The sequence below is a fragment of the Zonotrichia leucophrys genome, chromosome 13 (genome assembly GCF_028769735.1).
Source record: "Zonotrichia leucophrys gambelii isolate GWCS_2022_RI chromosome 13, RI_Zleu_2.0, whole genome shotgun sequence".
Taxonomy (NCBI): Eukaryota; Metazoa; Chordata; class Aves; order Passeriformes; family Passerellidae; genus Zonotrichia; species Zonotrichia leucophrys.
In genome coordinates, this window is record NC_088183.1 from 379,399 (window position 1) to 406,988 (window position 27,590).

The 27,590-nt window shown below is 45.7% G+C and overlaps 1 protein-coding gene across 2 annotated transcripts; it reads left to right on the forward strand.

The window, feature by feature from the left end:
- Positions 1 to 52: 52 nt before the first annotated feature.
- On the forward strand, positions 53 to 25,169 carry LARS1 (leucyl-tRNA synthetase 1). Of its 2 annotated transcripts, none has more exons than XM_064724657.1 (32): positions 53 to 290; positions 1,146 to 1,264; positions 2,708 to 2,795; positions 3,453 to 3,533; positions 3,964 to 4,104; positions 5,217 to 5,378; positions 6,041 to 6,153; positions 6,547 to 6,610; positions 7,139 to 7,206; positions 7,552 to 7,777; positions 8,854 to 8,941; positions 9,026 to 9,102; positions 9,752 to 9,805; positions 10,486 to 10,626; positions 11,339 to 11,416; positions 12,298 to 12,383; positions 12,466 to 12,531; positions 12,623 to 12,705; positions 14,055 to 14,193; positions 15,596 to 15,808; positions 16,702 to 16,759; positions 17,474 to 17,537; positions 18,112 to 18,295; positions 18,490 to 18,580; positions 19,398 to 19,538; positions 20,070 to 20,210; positions 20,288 to 20,398; positions 21,235 to 21,345; positions 23,364 to 23,468; positions 23,614 to 23,709; positions 24,086 to 24,218; positions 24,849 to 25,169. In XM_064724657.1, the coding sequence occupies exons 1-32, from the start codon at positions 285 to 287 to the stop codon at positions 25,052 to 25,054; spliced, it is 3,534 nt and encodes a 1,177-aa protein (XP_064580727.1). In that variant the 5' UTR covers positions 53 to 284; the 3' UTR covers positions 25,055 to 25,169. The 2 variants fall into 2 exon arrangements, with proteins under 2 accessions (XP_064580727.1, XP_064580728.1); XM_064724658.1 differs by lacking the exon at positions 53 to 290 and adding an exon at positions 451 to 469.
- Positions 25,170 to 27,590: the final 2,421 nt, after the last annotated feature.

Below are 27,590 nucleotides of genomic sequence, written 5' to 3' on the forward strand. Positions count from 1 at the left end.
CATGAACCCGCGGCGACATCTTGGGGGGGGCGCTCTTAAAGGGACAGCTTGCCGGCGGGCGCACCCCTCGGCCCGGCGCACCGGGATCGTTTCCCCCTCCCCAGCCCGGACGAGTGCCCGCAGTGACCGCTCCGCTAGCTCTCCCTGCCGCTCTCCTTCTCTCCCCTCCCTGCACGCCAAAAAGCGCCCGGTGTCCCTCCGCCACCTGACTTGGTACGGCCTGGGCTCCCCCGCGCGCTGCCGCTGTTGGCACGGCCCGTGCGGTGCCCGTCAGGCGCGGCAACATGGCGGTGAGTCCGGGAGCCAGGCCGGGGCTCCGGCTTTGGGGCTCTGCGGGGGCTCGGGGCGCTCCTGGAGCTCCTCACCCGCTCCTCAGGGTCACCCTTCGGCGCCGCCCTCTCCGGGACGAGGGTCCTATAGCGGCGTGCGCGGGGCCTTTGGCCGGCGGCTGCGGCCCCGTGGTGTAAAGGTCTTAGGCGTGTCTTGGTTTTGATGGGCAAAAACTACATCCTCAACCTTTATGAGTGCAGAATGCGTGTGTCCGTAATGCGTGTGTCTTTAGCAATTCCTGTGTGTTATATGGTGAAAGAATAATATCCTTTAATACTTGCCATATGTTATGTGATAAAAGAATGAGAGGAAGGGCTACTGAGCACGGATTTAATGAAAATCGGTTGGAATGCTTTACCTGAAGAACTCCGTGAACTACACTTAGAGCTGTTACCTGCCCTCTTCCTGGCATAGGGAGTGCTGTGTCCGGGGGATGCACCACATGTCTTTATGGAGAATCTGGAATAAAACCAGAGTTCTGTAGGAGTTTTCTCCTATGATTTATATCCTCTTCTACCTCCCCAGATCAGAGATCTCTGAGTTTGTTCTTTATTGGCAAGATGGCCAGCGTGTATGTGTGTGTCCTGGCTACTGTAGAGCCCTTTGCTGTGGGAAATGGTTGTTGGTGCTTTCCTTGCAGATCTCGGCTCCAGTTTCAGGGGGCTGGATCTCGGGCTGGCAGAGCCACCGCTGCTGCAGGGACCTGGGGCAGTGCTTCCCCTGCCCAAGGAGATCAGGGTGGTCTGTGATGAGTTACAGTCCTGTTATTTCTTACCCTGTTCAGCCAGACCTCTCTTCCTTTCTCTTCTGAACAGGAGCGTAAAGGAACAGCGAAAGTGGATTTCCTGAAGAAGATTGAAAGAGAGGTCCAGCAGAAGTGGGAGCATGATCGAGTGTTTGAGGTCAATGCTGCAGACAGGAAGGACCAGAGGAGGTATGGTTGTACTTGGTTTGTCACTGCTTGAAATGTCTTTTCATTCAAGGTCTGCTGGGGGGAAAAGTGGCCCCTTTGTAATGAGCAGTATTCATGGCTCGGCTGAAGGGACTTGCTCACACGTTGTTGGCATTTCTGCAGCTGATGACATAAAGCTGGGTACGTGTGTGGCTGAGTTCCAGCAGGATGAGAGAAGCTTTTTCATTGCCTGGCAGTGTCAGTACCCTCTGTGGGCTGAACACCAGTTCTCTTTGGTGGCTTGTGCCCTTTGACATGGAGGAGGCTCCGCAGTGGGTGCCTGAGCCCTCCCCCTGGGGAGGTTTCCCTCTGAGGGAAGGTGTGTCCTGCTCCGCCTCACAGGGCACAGCAGTGCTGCACAGACCCCGGGTGTGCTGTGGAGCAGCCTCTTGTCCTTGTGTGGAGCTGGGGGAGGGTCCTGGGTGAGCCCCCCCGGTCACCCCTGGCTGCAGCCCCAGCCCCAGCAGGGATGGAGGGAGCTGCAGGGAGGGAGAGCCTTGCACAGTGCAGAGAGTGCTCTGCACTCTGGGGAACGCCATGGGACTCTTGCTCTTGTTTCTGCCCCAGGGTAAACCCTGAGAGACTCGTTTGTCCTCTGGGAATGTGGAGCGTGCCTGGAAGCACAGTTCCTTTGGAATTGGTGGGATCCATGCTCCTCGCAGGTGTGGGGGGCTGTGGGGGAGCAGCATTAATCCTGTGGAAGGACTCTGGCTGGAAAAGCAGTGACCTTGGCACCACGAGGTTAATATTTGGTGTGTGGGAAAGTCAGACTAAACCAAGATAATAACTGAAGTGGTGTAACAGGTGTCAGGTTCTTCACTTGTAGACTTTGCAGGCAAACAAATGACTTGGCCTTTATTCCTTCATGGTAGTGGATCGAGGGGGTGTGTGAAGGGGAGAGACAAGGCGTGAAGTACAAAGGTGGACGTAGAAATTCAGTGTGCTAAATGTAAATATTTTCTCAGCTGCTTTGAGAGCTCGGGTTCCAACAACGTAATACATCTTTGAAACACCCTGCAACAATATATCCCTGTGAAAGGAGTGATTGCTTGCAGTGTGCCCTTAAAATCTGAGCTCACACCGTGGGAGATTAAATAAATTACTTTAAGCCTTTGCTGTAATTAATTTGCAGAAGCAGGATTAGAATTTGTTACCTTTGGGAGCATGCTGTATCTGTTTCAATGTTTCTGTGTGGTGCCAGTCCTCTGTGGGTCTTTACTTTTGTGTTTATTTTTTGAGGTGATAAAGCCTGTTAGTGTATCAGCTCCTTAAAATCAAATACTCATGTTACGGGCAAGGAAAATATTTTAACATCACTGTGGGCTGATAATAGCTGAACATCCCAGTTACCTGTTTTGCTGTGTATTGTCTGATGGTCATTTACAAAGCTCATTATGTGTTTTAATCCTTTGACTTTCTTCTCAGCAAAGGGAAGTACTTTGTTACCTTTCCTTACCCTTACATGAATGGCCGCCTGCATCTGGGACACACGTTTTCCTTATCTAAATGTGAGGTAAGAATTCTCCTTTGCTGACACCTTTAAGTACTATTCTAGAACAAATGCTGATTTTGTAGTTCAGTTTTGAGCTAATAGGATGCCATGTCAATTCCTGTATAGCTTTAGTAATGACTTATTCAACTTTCCTTTTCCCCCACATTTTCAGTAGGAATATTGCTAGCTGAAGTGAAATTCTATTAATGTAATATTTAATTTGATGAGATGGGGCTGCAGGTGTGTCCCCAGTTTGTTCTTTGAAATGAGATTTTTAGGAGGTGCTGCTAAATGGCTCAAGCTTCACCGGAGACCTGTCCCTTTTGTTCGTGGTTGCTGTGCTCTGTGTGGGAGCAGGTTTTGGGTGACTCTGTGCCTGTGTGGGGGCAGGTTTTGGGTGACTCTGTGCCTGTGTGGGGGCAGGTTTTGGGTGCTGGGATTCCAGAGCAGCTCGCTGTGCACCCGTGGCTCTCTGGTGCAGCCAGCCTGGAAGCCTGGCACGCCCGTGCCTGGGCAGCCGCAGGGGCAGGCCTGGACACAAGCTCGGCTTCCCCTCCGTGCCAGGGCTGCCCTGGCTCTGTCACCTGCCCTGGCAGAAGGAGTCCCAGCTGTGTGTGAGCAGGAGCTGGCCCAGCCCGGCCGTTCCTGGCTCAGCTGTTCCATTTTCCCTGCCTGCAGTTCGCCGTCGGGTACCAGAGGCTGAAGGGGAGGAGCTGCCTGTTTCCCTTTGGGCTGCACTGCACGGGGATGCCCATCAAGGTGAGACCTTGGCAGTTGCTGGGGGGTTGTTTCTGATGGGGTTTTTATCCCTGAGGCTGCTCGGGGCCTTGCTTACTGTGCATCCCCAACAGCACCTTAGTTTATTTAAAAACTCACCAAAACAGTGTATTTTGGAACCTGAATTTGTAATAAACCTGTGTTGTGCTTGAGCTATAACATCACTCTAAAAAAGACTGTGTTGGAAAACTGAATTTTACCTGTTGTATGTTTTCCTTGGCAAGAAAATCCTTACAGTAAACCTCTTCCTGCCCTGGAAGGTGTTATGGAAGTGGCACGATCTCCTAGATCTTAATGCAAGGTCCAAAAAAAGTTTAAAGTGTGGAATGCAACATGTTATCAGTAAAACCCACTCCTTGGCTGTGGATGCAGCTGGTGCCCTGGCTGACACACTCCCAATAACTCTGTTCAGGCTTGTGCAGATAAGCTGAAAAGAGAAATGGAGTTGTATGGTTGCCCACCGGAATTTCCTGATGAGGAGGAGGAAGAGGAAGAAAATTCTGGTAAAAAAGAGGAAGAAATTATCATCAAAGACAAAGCAAAAGGCAAAAAGGTAAAGTTTAAACCAAACCTTCTTAGACTGAGAGCTGTGCTGTCAAAATTTCGGTGTGCACATTGTAGGTTTTTCCTCCTTTGGGCTCACAGAAACCTCAATACAAAGATTTTTTTGTTTTTTCCAAGGTAGCTGAGTTAGCTTTAGGGTGGACTTGAAAAAATGCATTAGCTGCATGGTTCCAGAGATACCATGTTAATGCATGGACCCTTATTGGTAAGCTAATGCGCTGCCTGTTAGTTTTCTGAGAAAGAACAGATCAGATCCAGAATAATACTCTCATTTGTTTTCTTTTTTTTTTTTAATCCATTCATGGAACATTCCTAAGCAGGTTGTAGGAATTAGCCCTTCTTTCTCAGAGGTAAAGCATGTGTATTCCTGCTGTTCTTGTTATTGTTTTTTAAGTTGGTGTCTAACCTGTTCTGTCTAGATAGGCTCAGTAAAATCGTCCAAACTATTTTCACTTACCAGGTTTTTAAATGAGATTTAGGATTTTGGGAGTATTCCAACGCAAAGCAAAGAATCAAGTCTGGGAAAAGACTCTTAGAGATGCACTGTGTGTTGTTTATGTATGCTCAAGAGATTGTCCCATTGGAGCTGCTGGGTTTGGGGTTCTGGCTGCTCTAGAGGAGAGACGGTGTCACCTTGCCTGGGTCACTGCTGGGGAGAGACAGGAGATTCTCAAGGGACAGCAGCTGGGAAAAGTACAGTGAGCAAAGTGACAGCAGCAAAGGCTTTTGGTACAGGGGTGCAGGGCTGTCCACCTTCCCATGGTGCAAAAACCCATGGGTTTGAGCAGGGCCTCAACAACAGGCAATTCCTTGCCAGGTTGTTGTGGCAGAGCCTCTGCAGGTGTTTTGGGCATTGGCATGGGGCAGTTGGGAAGAGAAGGGTTAGAGAATGAACTGTGAACACAAGGTATGGTAGAATGGAAACCCTGTAAATACAGGGTGTAGAATGGAAACTAATCAATTACTCTCACTGTTAGAGGGAGGATGCGAGAATATTTGTATTAACTTGTGTGTCTGGAATCAGAAACCATAACATTAACAGAGGCAAATGCTCTTGTGACAAGACTGGGGGCTTCTTCCTAATCCCAATTGTTCTTGCAGAGCAAGGCTGCTGCCAAGACTGGCTCTTCCAAATACCAGTGGGGGATCATGAAGTCTTTAGGTCTGTCTGATGAAGAAGTGGTCAGTTTTTCTGAAGCTGAGCACTGGCTGGATTATTTCCCTCCCCTTGCTGTCCAGGATCTGAAGAGCATGGGATTGAAGGTGACTCTGGGTGATCCCAACCTCAGTTAGGCAGGCAGCCATACCTGTATTGTCACTATGCTGGTGAATGTGCTGCTTCTCCTTAAGATTTTCTGAGCAATACCAGCATAATTCCCAGAATGTTTCTGATATCTATGGAATTAGACATTTAACATTAAATGGTCTTGGGTGATAATTAAGTGCTTTCTTATATAGAGCTTGTACCCTGTACAGTGGTCACAGCTGGAAATGAGTCCAATAAAGACATTGTGACTTATGGCTCCCATGTGAGCTAACTTATCAGTAGTTAGTATTGACAGTAGTTCTATTTGACATCTCAGCATTCTTCTTCCTAAAAGTACTCGTCCTGCTGACAACAGATTTTTGTAAATGGAGAGAAATAAAGGTGGTGAAACAAGGCAGTGCTGAAATGCAGCTCGAATGGCTGGTTTCAACTACTACAAAACCTCTGAATTTCTCAGTCAGTGGAGGGACCTCAAGTCTGACATCTCTGCTCAGAGAGCAGGCACAGATGTGTATTTGAGCTTACACCCTTTATGGGATATGTGCTTGCATTGTCGTTTTGGAGAGAAAGCTCTTTTTAAGGTAATAGTTATGGTATTATGAGATTCCTCTGATTTCTTGATTGTGCTTACTTACTGGAGCCTCTTGCCCATTTTCAGGTGGACTGGAGGCGTTCCTTCATTACAACAGATGTCAATCCCTACTATGATTCCTTTGTGCGATGGCAATTCCTTACTCTAAAGGAAAGAAATAAGATTAAGTTTGGCAAACGGTAAGCTGCCACTCAGCTCTGAGTTTTTGGAGAGTGGATAAGCTCAGCTGTGCCAGAGACAGAGCCCTGTGACACGTCTCTAGAGTGTGCTTTTAACTCACCAGAAACCAAAATCGTTCCTTGCTGGTGCTCTGCTGATGCAGTGAAGTGCAGTTGTGCTAGCAAAGCATGTGAGATTTGTCTTCCAGGTTTAGTTTTCCCTTGGGTACCAACTCCAAACAAAAACCAGTCAATTCTGAAAGCTCTTGTGAAAACTGAACATTAGCACTGATGGAAACAGATCCAGACAAAATTTGAAAATGCCATTAAGAGGTCTTTTTTTCCCAGAGAGCTATACTTTTTTCTTGCTCTATACACTATTTTACTCACTGCTAAATGAAAATCTTTTTCTAGATATACAATTTATTCTCCTAAAGACGGACAGCCTTGCATGGATCATGACAGGCAAACAGGAGAGGTAATGTTTTAACTTCACATTTTCATGCATTGCTTATGATCTTAAATACTAAATGGAATGTAAGTTATGTCTTACAGCAAAACATAGTTTGGATGTGTACAGTCACTGGCTCTCAGCTGTCAGTGCATGTGAAAATTGAATGAACTCTCTTGAGCAGATTTAGTCTGGAACTATGGATAGTATTTTACATTGTAGCTGGTATCTGTGATTGTTTGGCAATCTGTGCCAGCAGCATTACTCCATTGTGTTATCTGTTGAAACTAAATAGACAAGCTGTTGTTAACTTAGATGTTGCTGAGACAGTGTCTGGGACTAGTAAGTTTTTGGCTGTAGGAGCACAGTATAACCTCTCTGCAGTCTGCATTTTAGTGAACAGCCTTTCATATTTATGGAAATAGGATTTACTCTGAGGAAAGCATCAGTACCTTAAATAGTGTTTGGATTAGGCTCCTACAGGATTTGTTTTCTTTCCTGCTCAAGTGAGTTTCACTTATTAATTGTGGAATTCATTTTCTGTGGGTCTTTTAGGGTGTTGGGCCTCAAGAATACACGCTGATAAAAATGAAGGTGTTGGATCCTTACCCTGCGAAATTGAGGTAAGTCTTGACTTTCTAGTGGCAGATGGGCTCTATCTCCTGGCCAGAACTGACCATTGAATTAAACACTAATGCAGAATTTAATTTTACCTGGTTATTTCCATCACTTCAAAGACCTGGTCAGAATTTTGACCAGCTCTATTTGCTGTGTCTGTGTGGACCTCAAGGAGGAATTTAAAAAAATAAAAGAAAAGGAAAAAAAAAAGGAAAACCCACAATGAACTAATGACCCACTTCTGTCTCTTAGGAAACATTGCTTGGAAGTTGATGTTAGTGTAAAAGCCTGTTCTGTATGAGCCATGATGGTTTCATTTTGGTAACTTACCCAGTACCTTTTCCCCCCAGTGGCTTGAGAGGGAAGAACATCTTCCTGGTGGCTGCCACGCTGAGGCCAGAGACCATGTTTGGGCAGACCAACTGCTGGCTGCGCCCGGACATGAAGTACATCGGCTTTGAGACGGGCAGCGGGGACATCTTCATCTGCACGCAGCGCGCCGCGCGCAACATGTCCTACCAGGGCTTCACCCGCGACAGCGGCGTGCTGCCCGTGGTCAAGGAGCTCATGGGAGAGGTGAGCTCCCTGCAGCCTGCAGGCCGGCCTCTGCTGCCCCTCTGCGCCTTACAGGGCCATGGTGCCGTTCGAATGGGAAAGGAAATACAGCAGGGATTGCAGAAGCTTTGGAGTGACTAAATCTTTAGTGACAAACGGTGCAAGCAGCAGGCGGCTTCCTTGCGGCTAAGCCAGAGCTGCTGCTGGGAGAGTAACCTGGTGCACGTAGCTGGGGACAGATGCATTCCTGTTCCCTCAGCATGATGTGCTGACAGGATAGTGTTAAGGAAGGCTTTTGTGCTTGCTGGGAAGATTAAATGGAAAGGGAGGGGGAATAGCAATAGCTAGAAAGGGTTATGTGGAAAAGGCTTTTGTTGGTACTGACATTTCCAGTACATCTGTGTGAATGAAGCTTTCTTAGCTGAGTAGTGAATGTCAGTGATTTTGGGGTTTGCTGTCCTTAACTTGTGTGCTTTGTGCAAGTGTCATCAGTGGTGTTCATTCATCCTGATACTAAGCACCTTCAGCTGTTTGCATCCCTTGATCTCCATTCACTACAACTTGTCACCATATTTCTTGATCTTGCCTTGAAGAATGAAGAAGAAAAATACATGTTTTTTTCCTTTGTTAGTAGACATGATGTGAATTCAAGCAAATTAGTGAGGTAGAAGATGACTGCTACATCTTGACTGCCTCCTGTCAGTGTGTGACTATCTTGACAATATGCTTTCTTTGTTTAATGTCACTTTTGACACTGGCTTCCTAAGCCACTTCCCCCTCAGTGCTGTTGTGCTTCAGATACTTGGAAGCAAACTGTCCTCCTGCTTCCTATGCTTTTCCAATTCTACATACTTGTAGTTTAAGTTTCTTGGTATTTGACTTTCCTACCATTATATAACCTATATCCTGTCTCAAATAGTACTACACATTTTCATATGTACTTCCTCCTTGTCCATCTGTATATAAAATGTATTTAGTTTGTTTGTAATGTGTCAGGAAAATGTACAGAAAATTGGAAGAATATTATCCAGGAGAGCTTACTCTACTAGGCTGAAAGCCCCTGATTTACTGTAATGCTGTTCCTTTGTCCTGCTCAGGAGATTCTGGGTGCTGCACTTTCAGCACCCCTCAGCACCTACAAGGTCATATATGCCCTGCCCATGCTCACCATCAAGGAGGATAAAGGTAATTCTGCAGCAGAGCCTGTTGGATGGGCACTGACATTCAGTGTGTGGGGACTGATCCTTTCATCTGTTTATCTTTGCCCAGGAACTGGAGTGGTGACAAGTGTTCCCTCTGACTCTCCAGATGACTTTGCAGCACTGAGAGACTTGAAAAAGAAGCAGGTCAGTCTGTTAGCTGAATTGTTTCTGTTTCCTTTCCCTAGTGAAAAGGGTCAAAAGTGAATATCCAGTCACAAAAATGAAACTTGCTTTAATTGGCATTTTACTGTCTCTAACTTGAAATCAAAGCAGTTAAAAATAAATGATGTTTAAACCTGGGCTAGGACAGATGGGGTTTTCTTCAGACTTCAGGTCTGAGTTTTGAATGAGAATCATGTAACTTGTGCTGCATGTTAAGGTACAGAAGAGCACCAGGGAAACAGAAATGAATTCCTGTTGTGGAAATGACTTCCAAAAATGAGATTAAGATTCTCTATCAATTTCAAATTGAGATTGAAAGTGATTGTTACTAACTGTAGGAGTACCTCAGCATCTGAACAGCTATCCCTGGCTACTGAATTTTTGCCCACTCATTTCAGGGTAGAGCAATATCAATTTTTCCCCTTTTAAAAAATGTAGATGATTTGGCAAGGAATCACCTGGAAATGAGATGAGGATTGAGCTCAGGTGTCAGAAATGGTGAGAAGGCAGGGAAGTGGCTTTGTCTGATTTGTAATAAAGCATTATGTAAAAAAAAAACCACTATGAGTGGATAAAAACCTTTGCATCTAGAAGACTTCTGTCTGTTGCTTTTTTTCTTCCAACTTTCAAGGCTCTGAGGGTGAAGTATGGCATCAGAGATGAAATGGTCCTGCCCTTTGAGCCGGTGAGTGCACCCAGATGTGTCCATCTACAGCACACAGGATGTTACGTTCACTGATAAGAAACAAACCAGGAGCTGTGCTAACCCTTCCAGAGTTTCTGTTTAAAGTCCTTCTCAGCTGAAAGCTGAAAAACGTAAAGTTTTCATCCTTTCCTGTAGTTGCAACATTTGGTCTGTTAAGGGTTGCAACCAAGATTTGTTGTTCTATGCTATATTTCAGAGAGAAAGGAAAGTATCAATTTTTATAGGAGTTACTGTTTTGGGAAATGGAATGCATCATTATCTTGGTAACCTGCTGGCTGATGAAAACTTCATGCACTCATGGTCAGATGAGGAGGGTATCTGCTCAGTGCAAAAAGCTGAAGTCCCTCACTGTTAGCACAGCCTCGAGGCAGAGGCAGTTCTCATTAGGAAATGCAGGTTACAGGTACAGCCATCCCAGAACTCTGCATACCCTTGGTTCCACAGGCCAGCTGCAGTCCTGGCACAGCTCTGTGTGGTGCCATGGCATGGGGCACACCTGGGCAGCTCAGGGTCACACTGGGGCTGCCAGAACTTCTGGGCCATGAGTGCAATTGCAGCCATCTGTTGTAAGCCCTGTGTAACTTGTGTTGGATGCTGTGAATGTATGGAGTGAGTACTGGGGTGCAGGAGGGGTTTGACAGCCCTCTGTTAATTCTCAGGTGCCCATCATTGAAATCCCAGGCTATGGCAGCCTTTGTGCTCCATTTGTCTGTGATGAGCTCAAAATCCAGAGCCAGAATGACAGAGAGAAGCTTGCAGAGGCCAAGGAGAGGGTGTACCTGAAAGGATTCTATGAAGGAGTAAGTAATACAAGATTTTGGTAAGTGGTTTGTTGGTGAGTTCAACTAGGAGAAAAAAAAGGCAGGTAAAGAATAAAAAAAAAATCTCAAGAAGGAGGGACAGTGTCCTGTTTTCCCAAAAAAGTCCCAAAGGACTTTTCATTGTGACTCTTCCTGCAGTAGGGTTCTGCAGTTGAAGGAGTGATGTAGAATTGGAGAAAGTTTGCACTCACACATTGCTGTGTTTTCTGAGCATTATAACCTGGTTTCTGAACAAGTGATCACCTGCTGGGGAGCTGATCCATTTTGTTGCTAGTATAGATAGGGAAACTGATATGAAATGAGAAGGTGTTATTATTTGCATGTTTTTTGGTTTGTTTTTGGGTTGGTTTTTTTTGTTTGTTTGTTTGTTTTGTTTTTCTTTTTTTTTTCTCCTGTCTTTACCTCAGTAGCTTACCATGTGTATTTCTCAGCTGTTCTTTTGTAAGCAAGCAATAGTTTTTATTTCTGACTCTTTGCAGTCTGTCATCTGTGTGGATGCTGACATGTGTACAAACTGTTTTTGGGTAAAGATGACTGCACATAATGAAAAAAACCTAATACCTGTACTCTTATTTTTTGCATGTCAAAGATTGCAGCACATGCTACTTCCTTATATTGATATGAATACCTATGGCACCTGTTTCTTGCTAAATTTTGATTAAAAAAAATCTCCTGTGACCCATCTTTGCAGGTGATGTTGGTGGATGAATTCAAAGGACAAAAAGTTCAAGATGTCAAGAAACAGATTCAGAAGCTGATGTTGGATAAGGTAAGTGGCAGTGTGCACACAGCTGCTTCTGAACTGTCTGCTTTGTCCTTTTCACAGGGCTGAGTCACCAGAGGAACCCCTGGTGTGGTTCTGCAGCCCTCAGGGTGCTTTGGGTCACTGCAGAGAGAGGGACCCGGTGTTCTTGGGCTGAGTGGGCTGAGCAGCTTCATTAGAATTCCCTTGTTCCCTGCCTTATTCTGTCACCCTCCCTAGGACATGTTCTGGTGGTCCAATTAATTCTTTAGCATAGCTGGGAGGATGCTGAAGTGTAGGACCTGGGCTGTCAAGTCTCTGTCAAGCCAGTGAAGGAGACATGTTTGTGCAAATGCCCCCTTGCTGGGCTCCTGGTTCAGAAAACAGCAGTGAACAAACAATGACTGTGGCATCCCTCTAATGAGACTCCCTGATGAGGATTGGGAGTGAGAGGAGGCTTCAGGCATTTAGTCATCATTCCCTTGTTGTTGTGGCATTGTTATGTCCAGATAATAATGCACCAGCACGCATGATGTGTGCAGTAGATTTGAAGCACAGCATCCCATTTTCCTTTGCCTTTCCCCCTCCCTCTGTCCTTCAGAATTTCCTAGGAGCTGTTTCAGTCAGGGGGCATAGTTGGTGGGGAATATTTTGTGCTTATGTCCTCCTTTTCCTCATGCATTTTGTACAAAGTGCTGTGAGCCGGTACCTTAGTGAAGTTACAGAGTAAAGCCTTGTCTTTTACCAGAGGGAATACTGAGGCAGAGAGCTTGGGCAGTGGTGAGAGCTGTGCAGTAAATGCTGTGAACCAAATTAGAATGGAGGGGATGCTTTTTAGTAAGTTGTCAGGATTTTCAGTACTTTGGTAAGTCCTTAAATCTCAGCTTCCATTGCCCTTTCAATCTTAGGGTGAAGCCATGATTTATATGGAGCCTGAGAAACAGGTTATATCGAGATCTGCTGATGAGTGTGTTGTGGCCCTTTGTGACCAGTGGTGAGTGAAAGAAAGCTGCAGTTACCAAGTTGCTCCAATTGTACACCATTGCTTTATTACAATAAACCTCTCCTGACTGTAGGTATTTAGATTATGGTGAAGCGAGCTGGAAGAAACAGACGTCAGAGTGCTTGCAACATCTGGAGACGTGAGTTATGAATGTGCCTGTAAAGGAGAGTGACTTTGCTGCTCTTGGGGGTCTGAGATGGCTGAAGGCAGTAAGAGCTTCTTTCTTACAGGTTCTGTGAAGAGACTAGGAGAAATTTTGAAGCTACCTTAGGTTGGCTACAAGAGCATGCGTGCTCCAGGACATATGGCTTAGGTAGGTAAAACATTCCTTTCTCGGCTGGTTCTTTGTAAGGGTGGTACTCCTCGTTTCATTTGGAAGGCTTAAGTGCTATATAACATCCCCAGTGATACAGGGAACTGTGGAAGCAACATTGTCCAACTGGTATCTTGGCCCAGCATCCCAGAGAAGGTGTGCTTTGTTGGAATTGCATGGGGCTGGTAATATTTGCACTACTACAGGTAGTCTTTGTAGCATCTTGGTAGCTTTCTGTCTGGGCCATTGATTTGGAAGGGACCTCAGAAGAGGGAGCTTATACCATTTCTTGAGTTTATTCCTTGAATCCTGATTAGCCTTTATCTTGTGTAGCCTGACATGGGCCAGCTGCTAAGTGTGCACTGTAACCCACAGCAGATGTTCTTGAGCTGAGCTGTGTCAGGAAATAGGTTGAAAATCAGCAACTGTTTGCCCTTGAGTAAAATTTTCAAATGCATAGTTTAATTTTTAAACCAAATATTTTTTAAACCCATTAGCATGAGTGCTAGCGTATGTACTAATGTATGTGTATGTGTTCCACTGGAAATCATCATCAGCTGCTGTGTGTGGGGATCAGGGTGGAGCTGGGTGCCTGACACAGCCTTCCCCTGATATATATATGGATGTTTATGTCACCATCACTGCTGTGTGTGGTTCAGGGTGGTGCTGGGTGCCTGACACAGCCTTCCCCTGATGTATGTATGTATGTGTATGTGTTCCATCACTGCTGTGTGTGTGAGGGGTTGGGGTGGTGCTGGGTGCCTGACAGCCTTCCCCTGGTGTATGTATGTATGTTTATGTGTTCCATTAACAATCACCATCACTGCTGTGTGTGGTTCAGGGTGGTGCTGGGTGCCTGACACAGCCTTCCCCTGATGTATGTATGTATGTTTATGTGTTCCACTGACAATCACCATCACTGCTGTGTGTGTGTGGGGATCAGGGTGGTGCTGGGTGCCTGACACAGCCTTCCCCTGATGTATGTATGTATGTGTATGTGTTCCACTGACAATCACCATCACTGCTGTGTGTGTGTGAGGGGTCGGGGTGGTGCTGGGTGCCTGACACAGCCTTCCCCTGATATATATATGGATGTTTATGTCACCATCACTGCTGTGTGTGGTTCAGGGTGGTGCTGGGTGCCTGGCAGCCTTCCCCTGATGTATGTATGTATGTGTATGTGTTCCACTGACAATCACCATCACTGCTGTGTGTGGTGCTGGGTGCCTGGCAGCCTTCCCCTGATGTATGTATGTATGTTCATGTGTTCCACTGACAATCACCATCACTGCTGTGTGTGTGTGGGGATCAGGGTGGTGCTGGGTGCCTGACACAGCCTTCCCCTGCAGGGACCCGCTTACCCTGGGATGAGCAGTGGCTGATTGAGTCTCTCTCTGACTCCACCATCTACATGGCCTATTACACTGTGGCTCACCTGCTGCAGGGGGGGAACCTCAGGGGCCAAGGAGAGTCTCCTCTGGGCATCAGGTAAGGAGAGTGAACCACTAAGTTCTCTTGTTTAATTAGGTATGCTTATCTCCTGAATTGCTCTGCACAAAGACTTGCCAAGGAGGCTGAGTCTTTGCTTTTGTGTGTGAAAAGTGTCTTTATTAAACTTAACCTGCCATGAGCTGAGTTAGAGCAGGTTTGGAGAGAGGCAGTAAGGAAAGAGAGGAGTTTGACAGACAGTGAGAGGAAGAGAGAGTGGAAAAATGCTTCTGAAAGCACTTCTGAAAGAACTGTGTGGAGAGTAAATCACCTTTTTCTATGCTTGTTTGACTTGCCTTGAAATGGGCCTTGGCAGGTTTTTGGGTGATTGGCTGCTTGGGTGTCTGCTTGCTGAGACTGCTGTGCACCACAATAAATTGGAGGCTCCAGTGTACAGAGGGAGTAGGATTTAGCTCTTGGTTTTTGTCACTGTCACTCTCCTGGAAGCTCAGAACCATCTTTTATCCACAGCTTGTCTGTGGAAGTCTTCAGAGCAAGGGGGAGGAGGCATGTGGCCTCTTGGTTGGAGTGACTTTTGAAGCATGGTGATAGGGGTCAGAGAGATGAGACAGTACAGCTCAGTCTGGAGTTGAAAAAACACTTCAGATTGTGCCTTGAATCATCTGCTCTAATTCTGTGTGGTTTATGGACTAGTTTCTGGAGCAGTTTACATATTGGAATGGAAACTTTTCTTACTTTATGTTGTAACTAATCTGAAAACCATTTCCAAAGTAAAGATTCTGATTCTTACAGAAATACCTCTGAGACTGGGCAAGGCTGTCATTTGGGCTGAAACCTCTCTAATTACAGAGAAGCTATGCACGAGCTAGTCGTGTCTAGAAACAAGCTTTGAAGTGAGCATCCTGGTCCCTGAATTACAGATTTGATGTAATTAAGCATGTACAATTAGAGTGCTTTCCTATGCAAGTAGATAACATCTAGCAGCCTTGGAAAATGCTTTTTACTGATACTTGCTCTGTGGTGTGAAGGAAAAGGGGATTTATGGCCCATCCTTTCAGTCACCTTCAGTTACAATGAATATGGCACCAAACACAAGCCCAGTCGCAGCACAGGAATTTAAAGCATGGAACAAGAACTGCCAGAACCAAACCAGCAAAACTGTGCCTGTAGGATTTTTTCTGGACTGGTAGTACAGATCACCATCGGAGGTGTTTTTTAATGTGTTCTGGAAGTATTTGGGGTCCAGAACGCGTTTCCTCTGTGCATAGCACAGAGCTATCACCTGAGCTCAGGTAAAGGCCCTGGGCACTCTCTGTGTGTTTGCTGCTCAGGTGGACTGTGCTGTGAGAATGGAGCCACAGGTTTAAGCTGCCTTGCAGAAAGTGCTAGAATGTGTGAGGAGCTTTTACTGACTGTGCAATGTGGGACTGATTCTGTGCAGGGCGCATCAAATGACCAAAGAGGTTTGGGATTACATCTTCTTCAAGACAGCTCCGTTCCCTAAAACTGAGATTCCAAAGGAAAAGTTGGATAAGCTGAAGGAGGAGTTTGAGTTTTGGTATCCTGTGGATCTCAGAGTTTCTGGCAAAGATCTTGTTCCAAATCACCTGTCGTACTACCTCTACAATCATGTGGCCATGTGGTCAGAGCAAAGGTGAGTTGGGATGTGAGGCAGGTAAGGCTGGAGACTTTGCAGTTCTGTTACATTTGCTAATGGCCTTTGGACTCTACAACATTTAGAATTGTGTTGAAAATGTATTCTTTCATATTGCAGCTTTAATACAGTTGTCTATAGCAAAAGTTATTAAATGGAAAGGTTTTTTACCATTATTATTATACACTTATATAACAGAAGTGATTGAAATAGAAAGTTTTTCTACCATTATTTCCCCTGGTTTTTCTGCATTATCTCCTCCTATGCATTTCCCAGTGTTGAGTTGCATTCCTGCACTGGAATTCATTTGGCATTATTATTAAGTCTCCTTAATTCCTTCTCAAGGATGTTAAAAGAGCCATGTGTACTCCCATGGGCTGTGCAGGACTGGTTGAGAGTCCATTGCATGATGCTTTTATGGTGAAGATACTGTTTGCATTCCCTAGAATTTTGGTTTAGGGATTGTATAAAACTGTACATAGGAAAAATGTGTTTCTGGTGTATAGTAAAGACGATTGTGGATAGTTCAATATCTCTTTCCTTCATGGGTAGAAATGTGGACCCAGCACTGTTGTGTGCTCTTGGGCAGTGCCAATCACTGGCCTTTAAATTAAAAATATCTGAACAGAGGAGGGTGATGTAAATGAACTGTAATTGCAGGTGCACTGCTCCCTGCCCTGTGTTTCAGCAATGATAATCCTTAGCCTTTACACTGTAGTTCTTTTCATCTTCAGAGACACTCCTTAATATATTTAAGACAACCCTTAGGTATTTTTTTTGAAGATTCCACTCAAGGCATTCATCTCAAACTGGAATATAAAATGTTTGTTCCTATTTTTAAAAGAGAAAATGTATTTACTTGGCCAAAAGATTTGTATCTTGCCTTTGAACAGGGAAAAATGGCCAGTAGCTGTGAGAGCCAATGGACATCTGCTCCTCAATTCCGAAAAGGTACAGTGAGGTCTTTGTGTTGTCAAAATAGGCATTTGCTAGCCAGACTGAAAACTTCTTCTTGGGATGTAAGCAGGGGAAATAGTGACATTTCTTCATTAGTGCCCTCCAGTTTTTCATTCATTAAAGACCTGCCTTGTCTGTGATTTTAGGCAGCACTTTCTCTTAAGTCGGCTCTTGTGTGGGCTCACCAATTTAGTGAAAAGTTCAGTGAAGATTTCTGTTAAGTTTTCGAGTAATACAGAATATTTATTTATTTATTTAAGTGAAGTTTACATTTTTAGAGCATTGGAGTAGGTGCAGTGAGAGGAAAAAGTTTGGGGCAATAGCTCACTAATAAGTGCAAGTTCTGACACTGAATTCAGGTGCCTGAACCCAGGAATTAGGCCTTGGGGACTATCTGTATGAATCCAAAAACCCCAAATAAACCCTAGTGGAGTTCTTCTTGAAAAATCAATACATGGTGATCTGAAGCTGCCAGTTTTAAAGTGATATTTAAGTTTAACTTAGGGAATTTCTGGGATTATATTTTGTTGCTGAGTGCATGCAGAGTTCAGTCTGCTTTTGCTGTGAGACCTCATTCAGATTTACCAAAACGCTTTTTTGCTGTGATTCATGAGAAAATTGTTTGCCCAAACCCTTGCTGGGTCTGTCTTGCTTATCCACCAACACAGGGGATGTGTGAGAAAACAAACACTCTTATCTTTCTTTCAGATGTCTAAATCGACAGGCAACTTCCTCACCCTCACTCAAGCTGTTGACAAGTTTTCTGCAGATGGTGAGTGCGTTCTGACCTGCATCTGATTGTCAATTATGCCAAAATGACTAAAATTAGTGTTTTGCTCTCAAGGGAGTTTATTGGAGTATTGAATGGCAATAAATCTGCCACTTGCCACCTGTTCTTGTGGAAAAGCTGAACTCCACATGGAAGACTGGGATGTGTGTTAGCGCACCTGGTTCAGCCAGGAGCTGCTCCTGGGGCTGAGCTCTCTGCATTCACTGGGGGGGTCAGAGCACAGGACGTGCTGTTGGTGTGCATGGGCTGTGTACATATCTGTGCTCTGTGCATCCATGTGGGCCATGCTGCTGCCATGCCCCTGTGTTCTGGGCAGGGACCGTGCTGGGCTCCTGGTTCTGGTGTCCGCCTGGTCCCCTCCCAAGGAGGGCAGTGTCCCTCTCCCAGGGGAAGGGCCTCCTTTGGGGCATCTCTGGCTGGCCAGGCAGTTTGTGACCTGGCTTTGCAATTGTTAACCAGCTGAAGGGAGCTGTCACAGGGGCAGGAGGCACAGCACTCCATGGGTATCGGCCAGCTGGTGGCACCCAGCCCTGGCAGCTGATCCCCTGTTCTTCAGGCATGCGTTTGGCCTTGGCTGATGCTGGAGACACTGTTGAAGATGCCAACTTTGTGGAAGCCATGGCAGATGCTGGTATTCTTCGTCTCTACACATGGGTGGAGTGGGTGAAGGAGATGATTGCAAACAGAGACAGCTTGAGGAGTGGCCCAGCCAGCACCTTCAATGACAGAGTCTTTGCCAGGTGTGGTATGAAGGTTAATAGTACTGTTTGGATCAGGTTTTTCCTTGCAAGGAGGAATCCTGTAGTTATTTTTTCTCAAAATTAATGAATTTCATAAAACAGAGCTCATTCCTGAATGGGTTATGGGGTTTGGCTGCATTGCTGACGGTTTTACACAGACTGTGCTGTATTGATGTTGTCACTTCCCTCCCCAGTGAGATGAATGCAGGCATAATGAAGACAGACCAAAATTATGAGAAGATGATGTTTAAGGAAGCTCTGAAAACTGGCTTCTTTGAGTTTCAGGTAGGAGATGTAAGAAAATGACACCTGGTATTTGTCACTTAGTGGATTTCTTTTAATCCTTCTTTCTCTGGTCCTTAATCATACAGCTGAATTGGAATCAGAATTGTGTCAAGAGACAAGAGTACTTCAAGGGAATAAATGTGGAATCGTAGGGGTTTGCTTGTGTCAGTTTACAAAGGTCCAGAGGAAAGCAAATGCAATTCTGCAAAATAGTCCTGATATCTAATATGAGCAAGAAGCTGCTTTGAAAAAGACACTATTAAAAATAGTGTTGCCTTTATATATTTCCTGATAAAGGACTCTTCATAAGAAAGCCAGAAAAAGCATCAACAAAATTGTTTGGAAGCATAGTGCTTTTTGATATCCTCCATAAACCATGTCTCCAGAGTGTCTGCAGAGCCATGCTGCTCCATTTAATGAATTACACACACTCCTTCATGTGGCTGCTTTGAGATACTCAGGAGTAGGGTTAAATAGGCTGAATTATGTGTAATGATAGATCATATTCATTGCCTTTTTCTTAGTTCTTATTAGTATGTAAGTTGTTTGGGATGACAGCACCTGATACACAGCTGTGGATGTTTTTGTCTTTTATGTTTGTGCCAATAAGCAGTTTTTTAAAGTACCACATAAATGCAAAAATCCAATGGCTGACTGGCAGAGTCACATGTGGGTGCTTCAGGAAAGTACAGTTCCTAGAACTCAATAATGGATTATGACAAGCTGCTGACGTTCTGAAGGCATGCTGGAGCCTGCAGGCCTGTGTGTGTGTGTGTGTCCCTGCAGCAGAGGGCTGAAGGCTGTGCTGTTGTTGCAGGCAGCCAAGGACAAGTACCGGGAGCTGGCCATCGAGGGCATGCACAGGGAGCTGGTGTTCCAGTTCATCGAGGTGCAGACTCTGCTGCTGGCTCCCATCTGCCCCCACCTGTGCGAGCACATCTGGGCCCTGCTGGGGAAGGTACTGGCGTTTCAGTTCTGTCATTGATTCACATCTGAGCTTCTATGGATTTCAGTAACACCATGTCAGGCTTACAGATGCTTGTGTACAAGTAGAAAGGATATGTCAGAACACAAGAAGTCATACTGGCTCATTGTCCCTGGGACAGTGACTGCAGGGAGCTGGCCTGTTGCTGTGATGATGTGTGCAACATTAATAACAGTCACTATCATTGTCTGCTTACAAGGAGGTCTAAAATTTAGTGTAACAATGCAATAGGCTTACACTTCTGCATAAAGCTTAGTTTTGATGTTTTTTAAGCCCTCTGCTTGTAGGTGGCATTCCCTAGGCGTGTGGTAGTTGTGATTGTGTGTATAGTCCTGAACACACTGGCAGTGCTTGTTGTCTGTGTGCCCCCTCCTTTGGGTTGTTATGGGTGGGAGCTCACTGAGTCCACACTGGCTGAACTCTTTTGCAATGGAGCTGTACTGGCTGGGAGCCCAGCAGCCAAGGTGCGTTCCCTCAGTGCATTGCTGTGTGCTCTGCCCCAAGGCTGAGTCCATCATGAGGGCCTCGTGGCCAGCAGCAGGGCCCGTGGACGAGGTGCTGATCCGCTCCTCTCAGTACCTGATGGAGGCAGCCCACGAGCTCCGCCTGCGCCTCAAGAGCCACATGGCCCCTGCCAAGGGAAAGGTGAGGCTGCTGCTTGTGTGCGCGTGGAAATTCTCTATTGCCTTGGGCCCCTTCCTGATTGTTTTCTATTTCCTCAGAAAAGTGCAAAAGAGCCTTCCCAGAAGCCTTCCCACTGTACCATCTACGTGGCAAAGAGCTACCCGCCCTGGCAGCACACCACGCTGTCCGTCCTGCGCAAGCACTTCCAGGTGCTCCTCCCCTCCTCTGCCCTCCAGCTGCTTGCCAGCTCTTTGGGGGCTCATCTGTACAAAGTTTATAAGCTGCACCTTGTTACCAAATTATTTCAGTAGATTAATTTTCTTCATGCTTTTACAACTGTCCAGTAAGTTTTGATGCTTAATGAAAATGTCCCAAAGACTGTTATTGGTTTGACAGTTGCATTTCATTGGTTTTGACAATCTGAGTAAAAAGCATGCCTGTGCTCTGTTGTTTCTTCCAATTGTAAGTGGTTAGCTTTTAAATATTCTTTACAAGTACATTTTTGAGGAAACATGGTTGACTGACAGACTACTGCTGCCTTACTCTGCAAGTGGGCTTAGAAGCTTTGTTCTAGTCCTTGAGTAAGTGTAAACCACTCAGCAGTGTCACAAGAAATAGCTGGAATAAGTCAGTATAAGAAGAAATATATTAAGAAAACAGAAGGATTATGTTTCTGACATGGGGAAACTGCTGAGAGTGGCTTTTGGGATCCCAATGGACCATCCTCAGCTTGAACACACCAGGGTTGTAGCTGATAGATTCAGGAGTCCTGACTATTCCAGTTGTGGCAATGAGATAAACCAACATTCCTCGTGTGGGATTTGTTCTTGGGGGTATTTTCACCTTTGGGCGTTGTACAGGCTTTTTTTCTGTATTAGTGTTAAATGCTGTTTGGGTTTCAGAAGGATGAGAAAACTATCTGTGGAATCAATGATGCTGACAAACCTTGCTGGTATTTGTGGGAAAGCAGGAAAGGTACATGATATTGAAAGGCAAGTTTTTCATGACAGCTGCTCTCCTTAATGTTTGTTCATCCCTGTTTTAGAGCAGTGGAGGTCAGCTGCCAGATAATAAAGTAATTGCCAGTGAGCTGAACACCTTGCCAGAGCTGAAGAAGTATATGAAGAAGGTGATGCCTTTTGTTGCCATGGTTAAGGTAGGTGTCAGAGGGGCAATTCTGCTACAGGAAAGGCTGTTGTGGTTGCAGTGTCTTCCCCTTGCCCTGTGCTTATTTGTCATCTTCCAGGGTTTGTTTATAAACATCTTCTACATCTCCAGAAGAGCTGCATAATAAAAATGTCTCTGTGTGAATTAGCCCAGGTGAGCTCTGGATCTGGTTGAGGCTTGGTGCTTTCTGTGCTTTGTGGGTGATGCAACCTGTACTCCAAACATGCCTGGATCCCTCTGTATTTGAAATTTATCCTATTTGACTTCTCCAGTTTTTCATGCTGAAATGAGTCAAGTGTTGCTTTGGAGACACAGAAACTGGAAGCTGAAAATAAGGCCAAGAGTTGATTGATTGCAGTATGTGTAAGGGAGGAAACAACAGACTGTTCTGAGCCTTGACTGGAAATATGAATTTTGTGTGTAATTCTTATGTTTATCACTTAATATGCTGATAGTCCATTATTTTCCCTGAGTCATGCAAGCCTATGAAAATCTTGGCTTCCATTTCTTTAAAGAAACTTTCTTTTGCTTGCTGTTGCAGATGAAAATTCAATACAACAACTAGGGAGAGCCAAGAAGCAAAGAATTAACAAATTTTTTTAAAAAATGAGAGTGGGGGTTGCAGTGTATGATTTAAAACCTTTTTAATGACTTTTCATGATCTGTAGAAATTGAGAGGGATTAGTAATGGAAAAAAATCTTAATGAGTGTAAAAAAACCCCTTTTTGTCCTTAAGCTTTAGCTTGATTTTTGAAATGCACGTAATAATTACTTCTCTTTGTAAGCTTTGTCATGAGGAGTGTAATTGTTCTTTGCTCTCTCTGTGGGGTTGTTCTGATTGTTCCTTTTCATGGGAGCTTGGAAATCTTCAGAGGAGCAGAGAGCACAGAGCAGTTCTGGAGCTTCCTGTGTGAGTTTGTAAGAACAGTGGGATGTGTTAGATCCACTGATGCAGCTGGGAAAGGTCAGACAAGCTCTCAGTCCCCAGAGTTAGGGCTGAAACCTTGCTGTGTTTTGGTGTCTTTAGTCTGGCAGCAGTGAGTGATCCCAGGGCAAGTGGGGAAGGAGCTGAGGCTTACCTCAAATCCTTCTTTTTGCTTCCAAAGAGCAGCAGCCTATTTCCCACAGAGACATGGAAACACCTGAGCTCAGACTCCCCTGAGCAGTGTCTTTCTCTGAAACCAATTATTCATCAATTCCAGGGTACAAGGAGCACCTCAGCTTGTGCTTCCTACTCATCAGAGCAGGGCTGAAATGTAGGAGCACCTCTGTGATTTACAAAGGGAAGCAGTTCCATGTTAAAAGGGAATCTTTCACATTAAACTGATGAGGAAACCAGGAAACCACAACCATGCTGAGGCTGACAAAGCAGAGCTTCAAAGGAGACAGCTGGCTCAGCATGTGAGAGCCAGGCAGGGACAGATTAAACTCCAAAGAGGAAGTTCTGTTTTAGTTAAAAAAAAAAAAAAAATCGTGTGGTTTTTATACTGCCTTTAATACTGTGTCTCTTGTGACTGTTGCTGCTGGCTTTCTGGACTAATTAAGTTACTTTTATGTTAACGTACAAAGTGGTTGTTATTTCCCTGCAGAGAACTCGCTGTGAGCACGTCCAGGTGTTGTGGGCTCGTCCTTTATTTTAAACTGGGTCATAAGCCTGAGCTTCCTGCTGTGAAATACCACTGAAATGCTGACTGATTTTGTGAATTCTCAACCTGCACATTAAGTAGGGATTTAAATAACTGTGAATGTCAAACACCTTTTCAGTCCTATATTAAAAATGTGTTCTAATTGCTCATACTCCTCCCATCAGTGTCACCAGCTCCCTGTAGAAGAAGCAGCCCTGTTACAAGAAAATTATTGCTCCAGTGTTAATGTTGTGCCAGCAGAGAGCTCTTGGATTTACAAGCCTATTCTTTTCATGACTAATGTGGATAGTTTGCCATTTTGAAGCATCATTTTGCTTCCAGCCTTTGGAGGGTTTTAATACTTTTTCCCTCCCCCCTACAGGAAAACTTGGAGAAAAATGGTTCTCGTGTTCTTGATCTCGAGCTGGAGTTTGATGAGCGTGCAGTGCTCATGGAGAACATTGTCTATTTGACAAATTCCCTGGAGGTTGGTACAGACCTGGCACCTACTGCTTGGCATTTATTGGGATGGCTGGAGCAGCAGCTGTTTGATGGGGCTGTAGCCTCTGCTGCTCCCTCTAAAGCCAATAAACTCCTGCTTATTCCCTCCTCCCCGATTTTTTCTTTTACAGCTGGATCACATTGAGGTGAAGTTTGCTTCTGAAGCAGAAGATAAAATCAAAGAAGAGTGCTGTCCTGGAAAACCATTTTCTGTATTCAGAACTGAGGTAAAATCAGAAATTCAGATATTGAAAATCTGAAAACTTAATTAAAAAACTTAAATTGAAACTTTACTTTTGTCTGGGTTTTTTAAAATATGCCATTTAAAAACTTTGATCAGACATGAATGTTTATCATGTATGAATATTTCTACTTGCAAAGTAAAAATGTCATTCCCTAAAGATGTGTTAAACAATTGTTACACTTTGGGCTGCATTTTAGAGTTGGGGCAGTGCTGGTGTCCAGCATGGCCAGGCAGGTTCTAAAGGGATCTGGTCCCTCTGGAAGATGCGTGACCAGCAGATGTTTATTTGGTGTAGTTGCATGTTTCTGCTGAGGGATCACGAGCACGTTCTGCTCTAAGGTCTGTGTTGTGTCTCACAGCCTGGCGTGTCCGTGTTCCTGGTGAACCCTCAGCCCTGCAACGGCCACTTCTCCACCAAAATGGACATCAGGCAAGGGGACAACAGAGAGACCATCATCAGGCGCCTGATGAAGATGGACAGGGGCATCAAAGGTAGCCTGCAGTGCAGGGCACGGCTGTGCCAGTGCTGTGACAGACGTGGGACAGCCCTGTGTGTGCAGGGGTGGGAGTCACTGCCCGCCCCTGGGTGGGGCTTGGGGAATGAGGGGGGTGAAACAGGGACTGCTCTGTCTCCCTGGAGGTGTCCGTGTGCCGAGGGGCGCAGGGCTGCAAGGAAGGCCCAGCTGAAGGGTCTCAGGCTTCTTGGTCTGCTTAGCAGTCTTATTAGTCTGCCTTTTGATGGGAAATTGTATTGAAATCAATTCTCACCCTCCTCTTCCTCCCAGTCTCTGCAGTTCATTCCTCAGAAAATGAGGAATAACTGTTCAGCTACTCAGACCTTTCCTGAGCCAGACAAAGCAAGTTCAGGGCTTGGGATGTGGTATTAGGAGCTGGTGTTTCTGTGTGGTTTATCCCCATTTCTGTTGGTAACTGGCTGTGTAACCCCTGAAGGACATTGTTGTATTGGTGCAAACCTTAGCAGGACAGGTATTCCCATGAGAATACGTTTCCTTGGAGCAGGTGGGAAGTTCCAAGGGTTCAGCACTGCTGTGGGTATTAACCCTGTGGGTGCTGTGCCTGTGTGCAGCTCCCAGGGCCTGACCAGCTGCTCTCTCTGTGCAGATCTCTCCAAAGTGAAGCTGATGAGGTTTGATGATCCCGTGCTTGGCCCCCGCCGTGTTCCAGTGCTTGGCAAAGAGGAAGCAGGGAAATCTCCAATCCTGGAGCAAGCCATCTTCCACATTGACCTGGCCCAGAGGCACGTCTGTGTCACTGAGAACGGCCTGACAAGGGACATTGGGGACACAATTGTTTACCTGGTCCATTGAACTGCCGTGTATCCAGTGAGAAGGGTCATGGAGGGACTTGGAAGCATTTGTATTAAACAAAGGGGAGAATTAGTTCTGTAAAAAAATAAAACCCACCCAAACCAACTTGAGTTCACATTTGAGTTGCCCCTGCTCTTTTAAACAGGGATTTAATAAATTTTTTTTCCTGTGGTGTTTTGGCTTCTCTTGGAAAGAAAGTTACCCTGGAGACCCTTCTTTTCCAGCTGTGGGCAGGGTCTTCAGGAACAAATTTGAACGCCATGCTTACAATTCCACTCCTTGCTCCATCCAGGGAGCTGTGCTGCTTCTGAGCTGCACTCAGCTCCCTCCCAAGCTGATTGAGCCAAAGGCTTTAACTGAAGAGCCTGGGGCTGCCTGGCTGGGGAGAGGGGTGGCCCTGGCAGGTGGGAGCTGGTGTGACACAAGGCAAGGACCAGGATGGTGTCACCTGTGCTGCCTCTGAGTCCTTCTGGCACTTTGGAGGTCTAGGGTCTCATCATGGTTTATTCTCTCCTGGGTTCTGCCTCAGGATGCTTTTATTCCAGTTCATACCCACAGTCAGTGGCCCTCTCACCCTCCCTTTGCCCTCAGTTCCCAACAGGCAAAACCTGAAATAAGAAAGGGAAAATAAACATGCTTTCATGCAAAAAGTTTTAATGGTGCCACAGCAGCTCCCACAGGCTGGTGTCTCACACAGTGGGTGCCAAATCTTTCCTGAGCCCCATTTTCCCCAGTGCATGAGGGGCTGTAATCCATTTGGCCCCAGTTAATTTAATTATCTACAAGCTACAGAGCTAAGCATTAGTGCTATAAACTTAGATGAATAAACTTCTGAAAACTTAAAATGTCTTTAAACCATTGCTTTTTTTTTTTTTTACAGAGATACAAAATAAATAGCCTGAGGATTAATACAAAACAGGAAACTAATATCTTCTTGTTTATTGACTTTTCTCCCAAATAGTACCTTAAATTGAAAAAACCTTTTTAAAAAATGAACTTCACTTCATGGAAAAAATATTCAGCATCCCTGAATTTGTACAAGTGTCTCTGAACAATAAACTAAACATTATTTGTTCTTCCTATCCATCACCAACTAAGCAAATGTTATACATCCTACTGTTTCTAAGATATGTAATGTAAAAATAGTAATTTATGATTTCTCACTGGTGGTGACCTGGCTGTAACATTTCATTGGAGCATTCCCTGGGCTGGATGCAGAAAGCAGGCAATGGAACTCCCTGCTTGGTCATGTGAAGGATTAGGGAAGTTTTGTTGAGCCCTCCTGCCTGTGGGCTCTGTTCTGGCTGGATCATTTCCCCCCTCCATTCCCCGCACATCCTCCCCAGCCTGGCTCAGGGTCCCTCGTGTGCTGTCCCCAGGCAGTCTGGGATCCATCAGCGCTTCCCATTGGGAACACGTGCAAAGGGATCAGCCTGGGGAGCTCCACGGACAGTTTGGGGTTCTGAACACCGATCTCGTGAATATTTGGAAGTGTTGCTTTTTAAATGGGACAGATGCTGAAGTTTGTAACAACCTGAGAAGTCTTCAGCTGTGGTTACACTTCAAGCACTCATTTCACAAATTAACTTCAGTGACTGTTGGGCACTGAATAAACCTCCTAAGAATGATAAATGAGAGATTTGACACAGTCCCAGGCTGCTCTGGTGTTTCCAACTAAAACGTTTGGAGCCAGTGCTTGCATTCTTAGCTCTCAGAAGGAGAGAGGGGCTGATGGGTTAGTGCAATTCTGTTCATTTCTGGCTGTATGTGGGGATGTGTCTCAGAGCCAGCTGCTTTCTGGCTCAGCTCTAGAAGGATGTCAGGAGTCCTGAGCACAGAGCCAGCGCGTCTCCCCGAGGCATTCAGCTGTCTGAGGTGCCATGGCTGAGCTGGGCTCGCCCTCATTTTGCAGCCGCTGCCACCTTTCACACCAGGGCACAGCGCAGGCTTCCAGCTTGTCGGGGGTTTCTGCAGGAATGCTGACAGAGGGCACAGAGTGAGAGCAGCTCTGCGCCTTGGAGCTCGCTGTGCCTCTGAAAATCCCCACGGGCAGACCCGGCTTTCCTGCTCCACACACAGGAATTCTGCAAGAGGGAAGGTCCAGGGGCTGTGGCACAGTGAATTGTTTTATCCATTCCCTTTGTGTGGTTTTAGGAAAAAATGTCCTTCTCTGAGGAGTCTCCATTGACCAGTGGAGTTCCTTCCCCGGGTTTGTAGGCAGGGAAGCGAGGATGGGATTTCAGGGCAGGTTTGGAGGGAGCACAGCTCCTCCTGTCAGGAGAGGGCGGCCGGTGCCTGCAGCTGGGCTGGGAACTGCCCATGGGTAAACCAGCAATGGAAACTAAGCGTGAAACCCAAACTCTGCTGTGCAGGTTGGCAGAGAGCAGGCACAGCTGGAGCCAGCAGAGCTCTGCTGGCTTCCCTGGGATTCACAGGAGAACGCTTGGGCTGGGGCGAGCCGCAAACCAGAGCTGGGAATGCTGGGGCAGAGGGGGTCTGGGGCAGGGCGAGCTCTGAGTGCTGCTCTCTGTTACAC

What these genes read in the sequence shown, in the direction of transcription:
- LARS1 (XM_064724657.1), top strand. An exon ending in TGCTCCTCAATTCCGAAAAG is followed by an intron (nt 16,760 to 17,473) that starts GTACAGTGAGGT and finishes TCTTTCTTTCAG; the next exon opens with ATGTCTAAATCGACAGGCAA. An exon ending in GATGGACAGGGGCATCAAAG is followed by an intron (nt 24,219 to 24,848) that starts GTAGCCTGCAGT and finishes CTCTCTGTGCAG; the next exon opens with ATCTCTCCAAAGTGAAGCTG.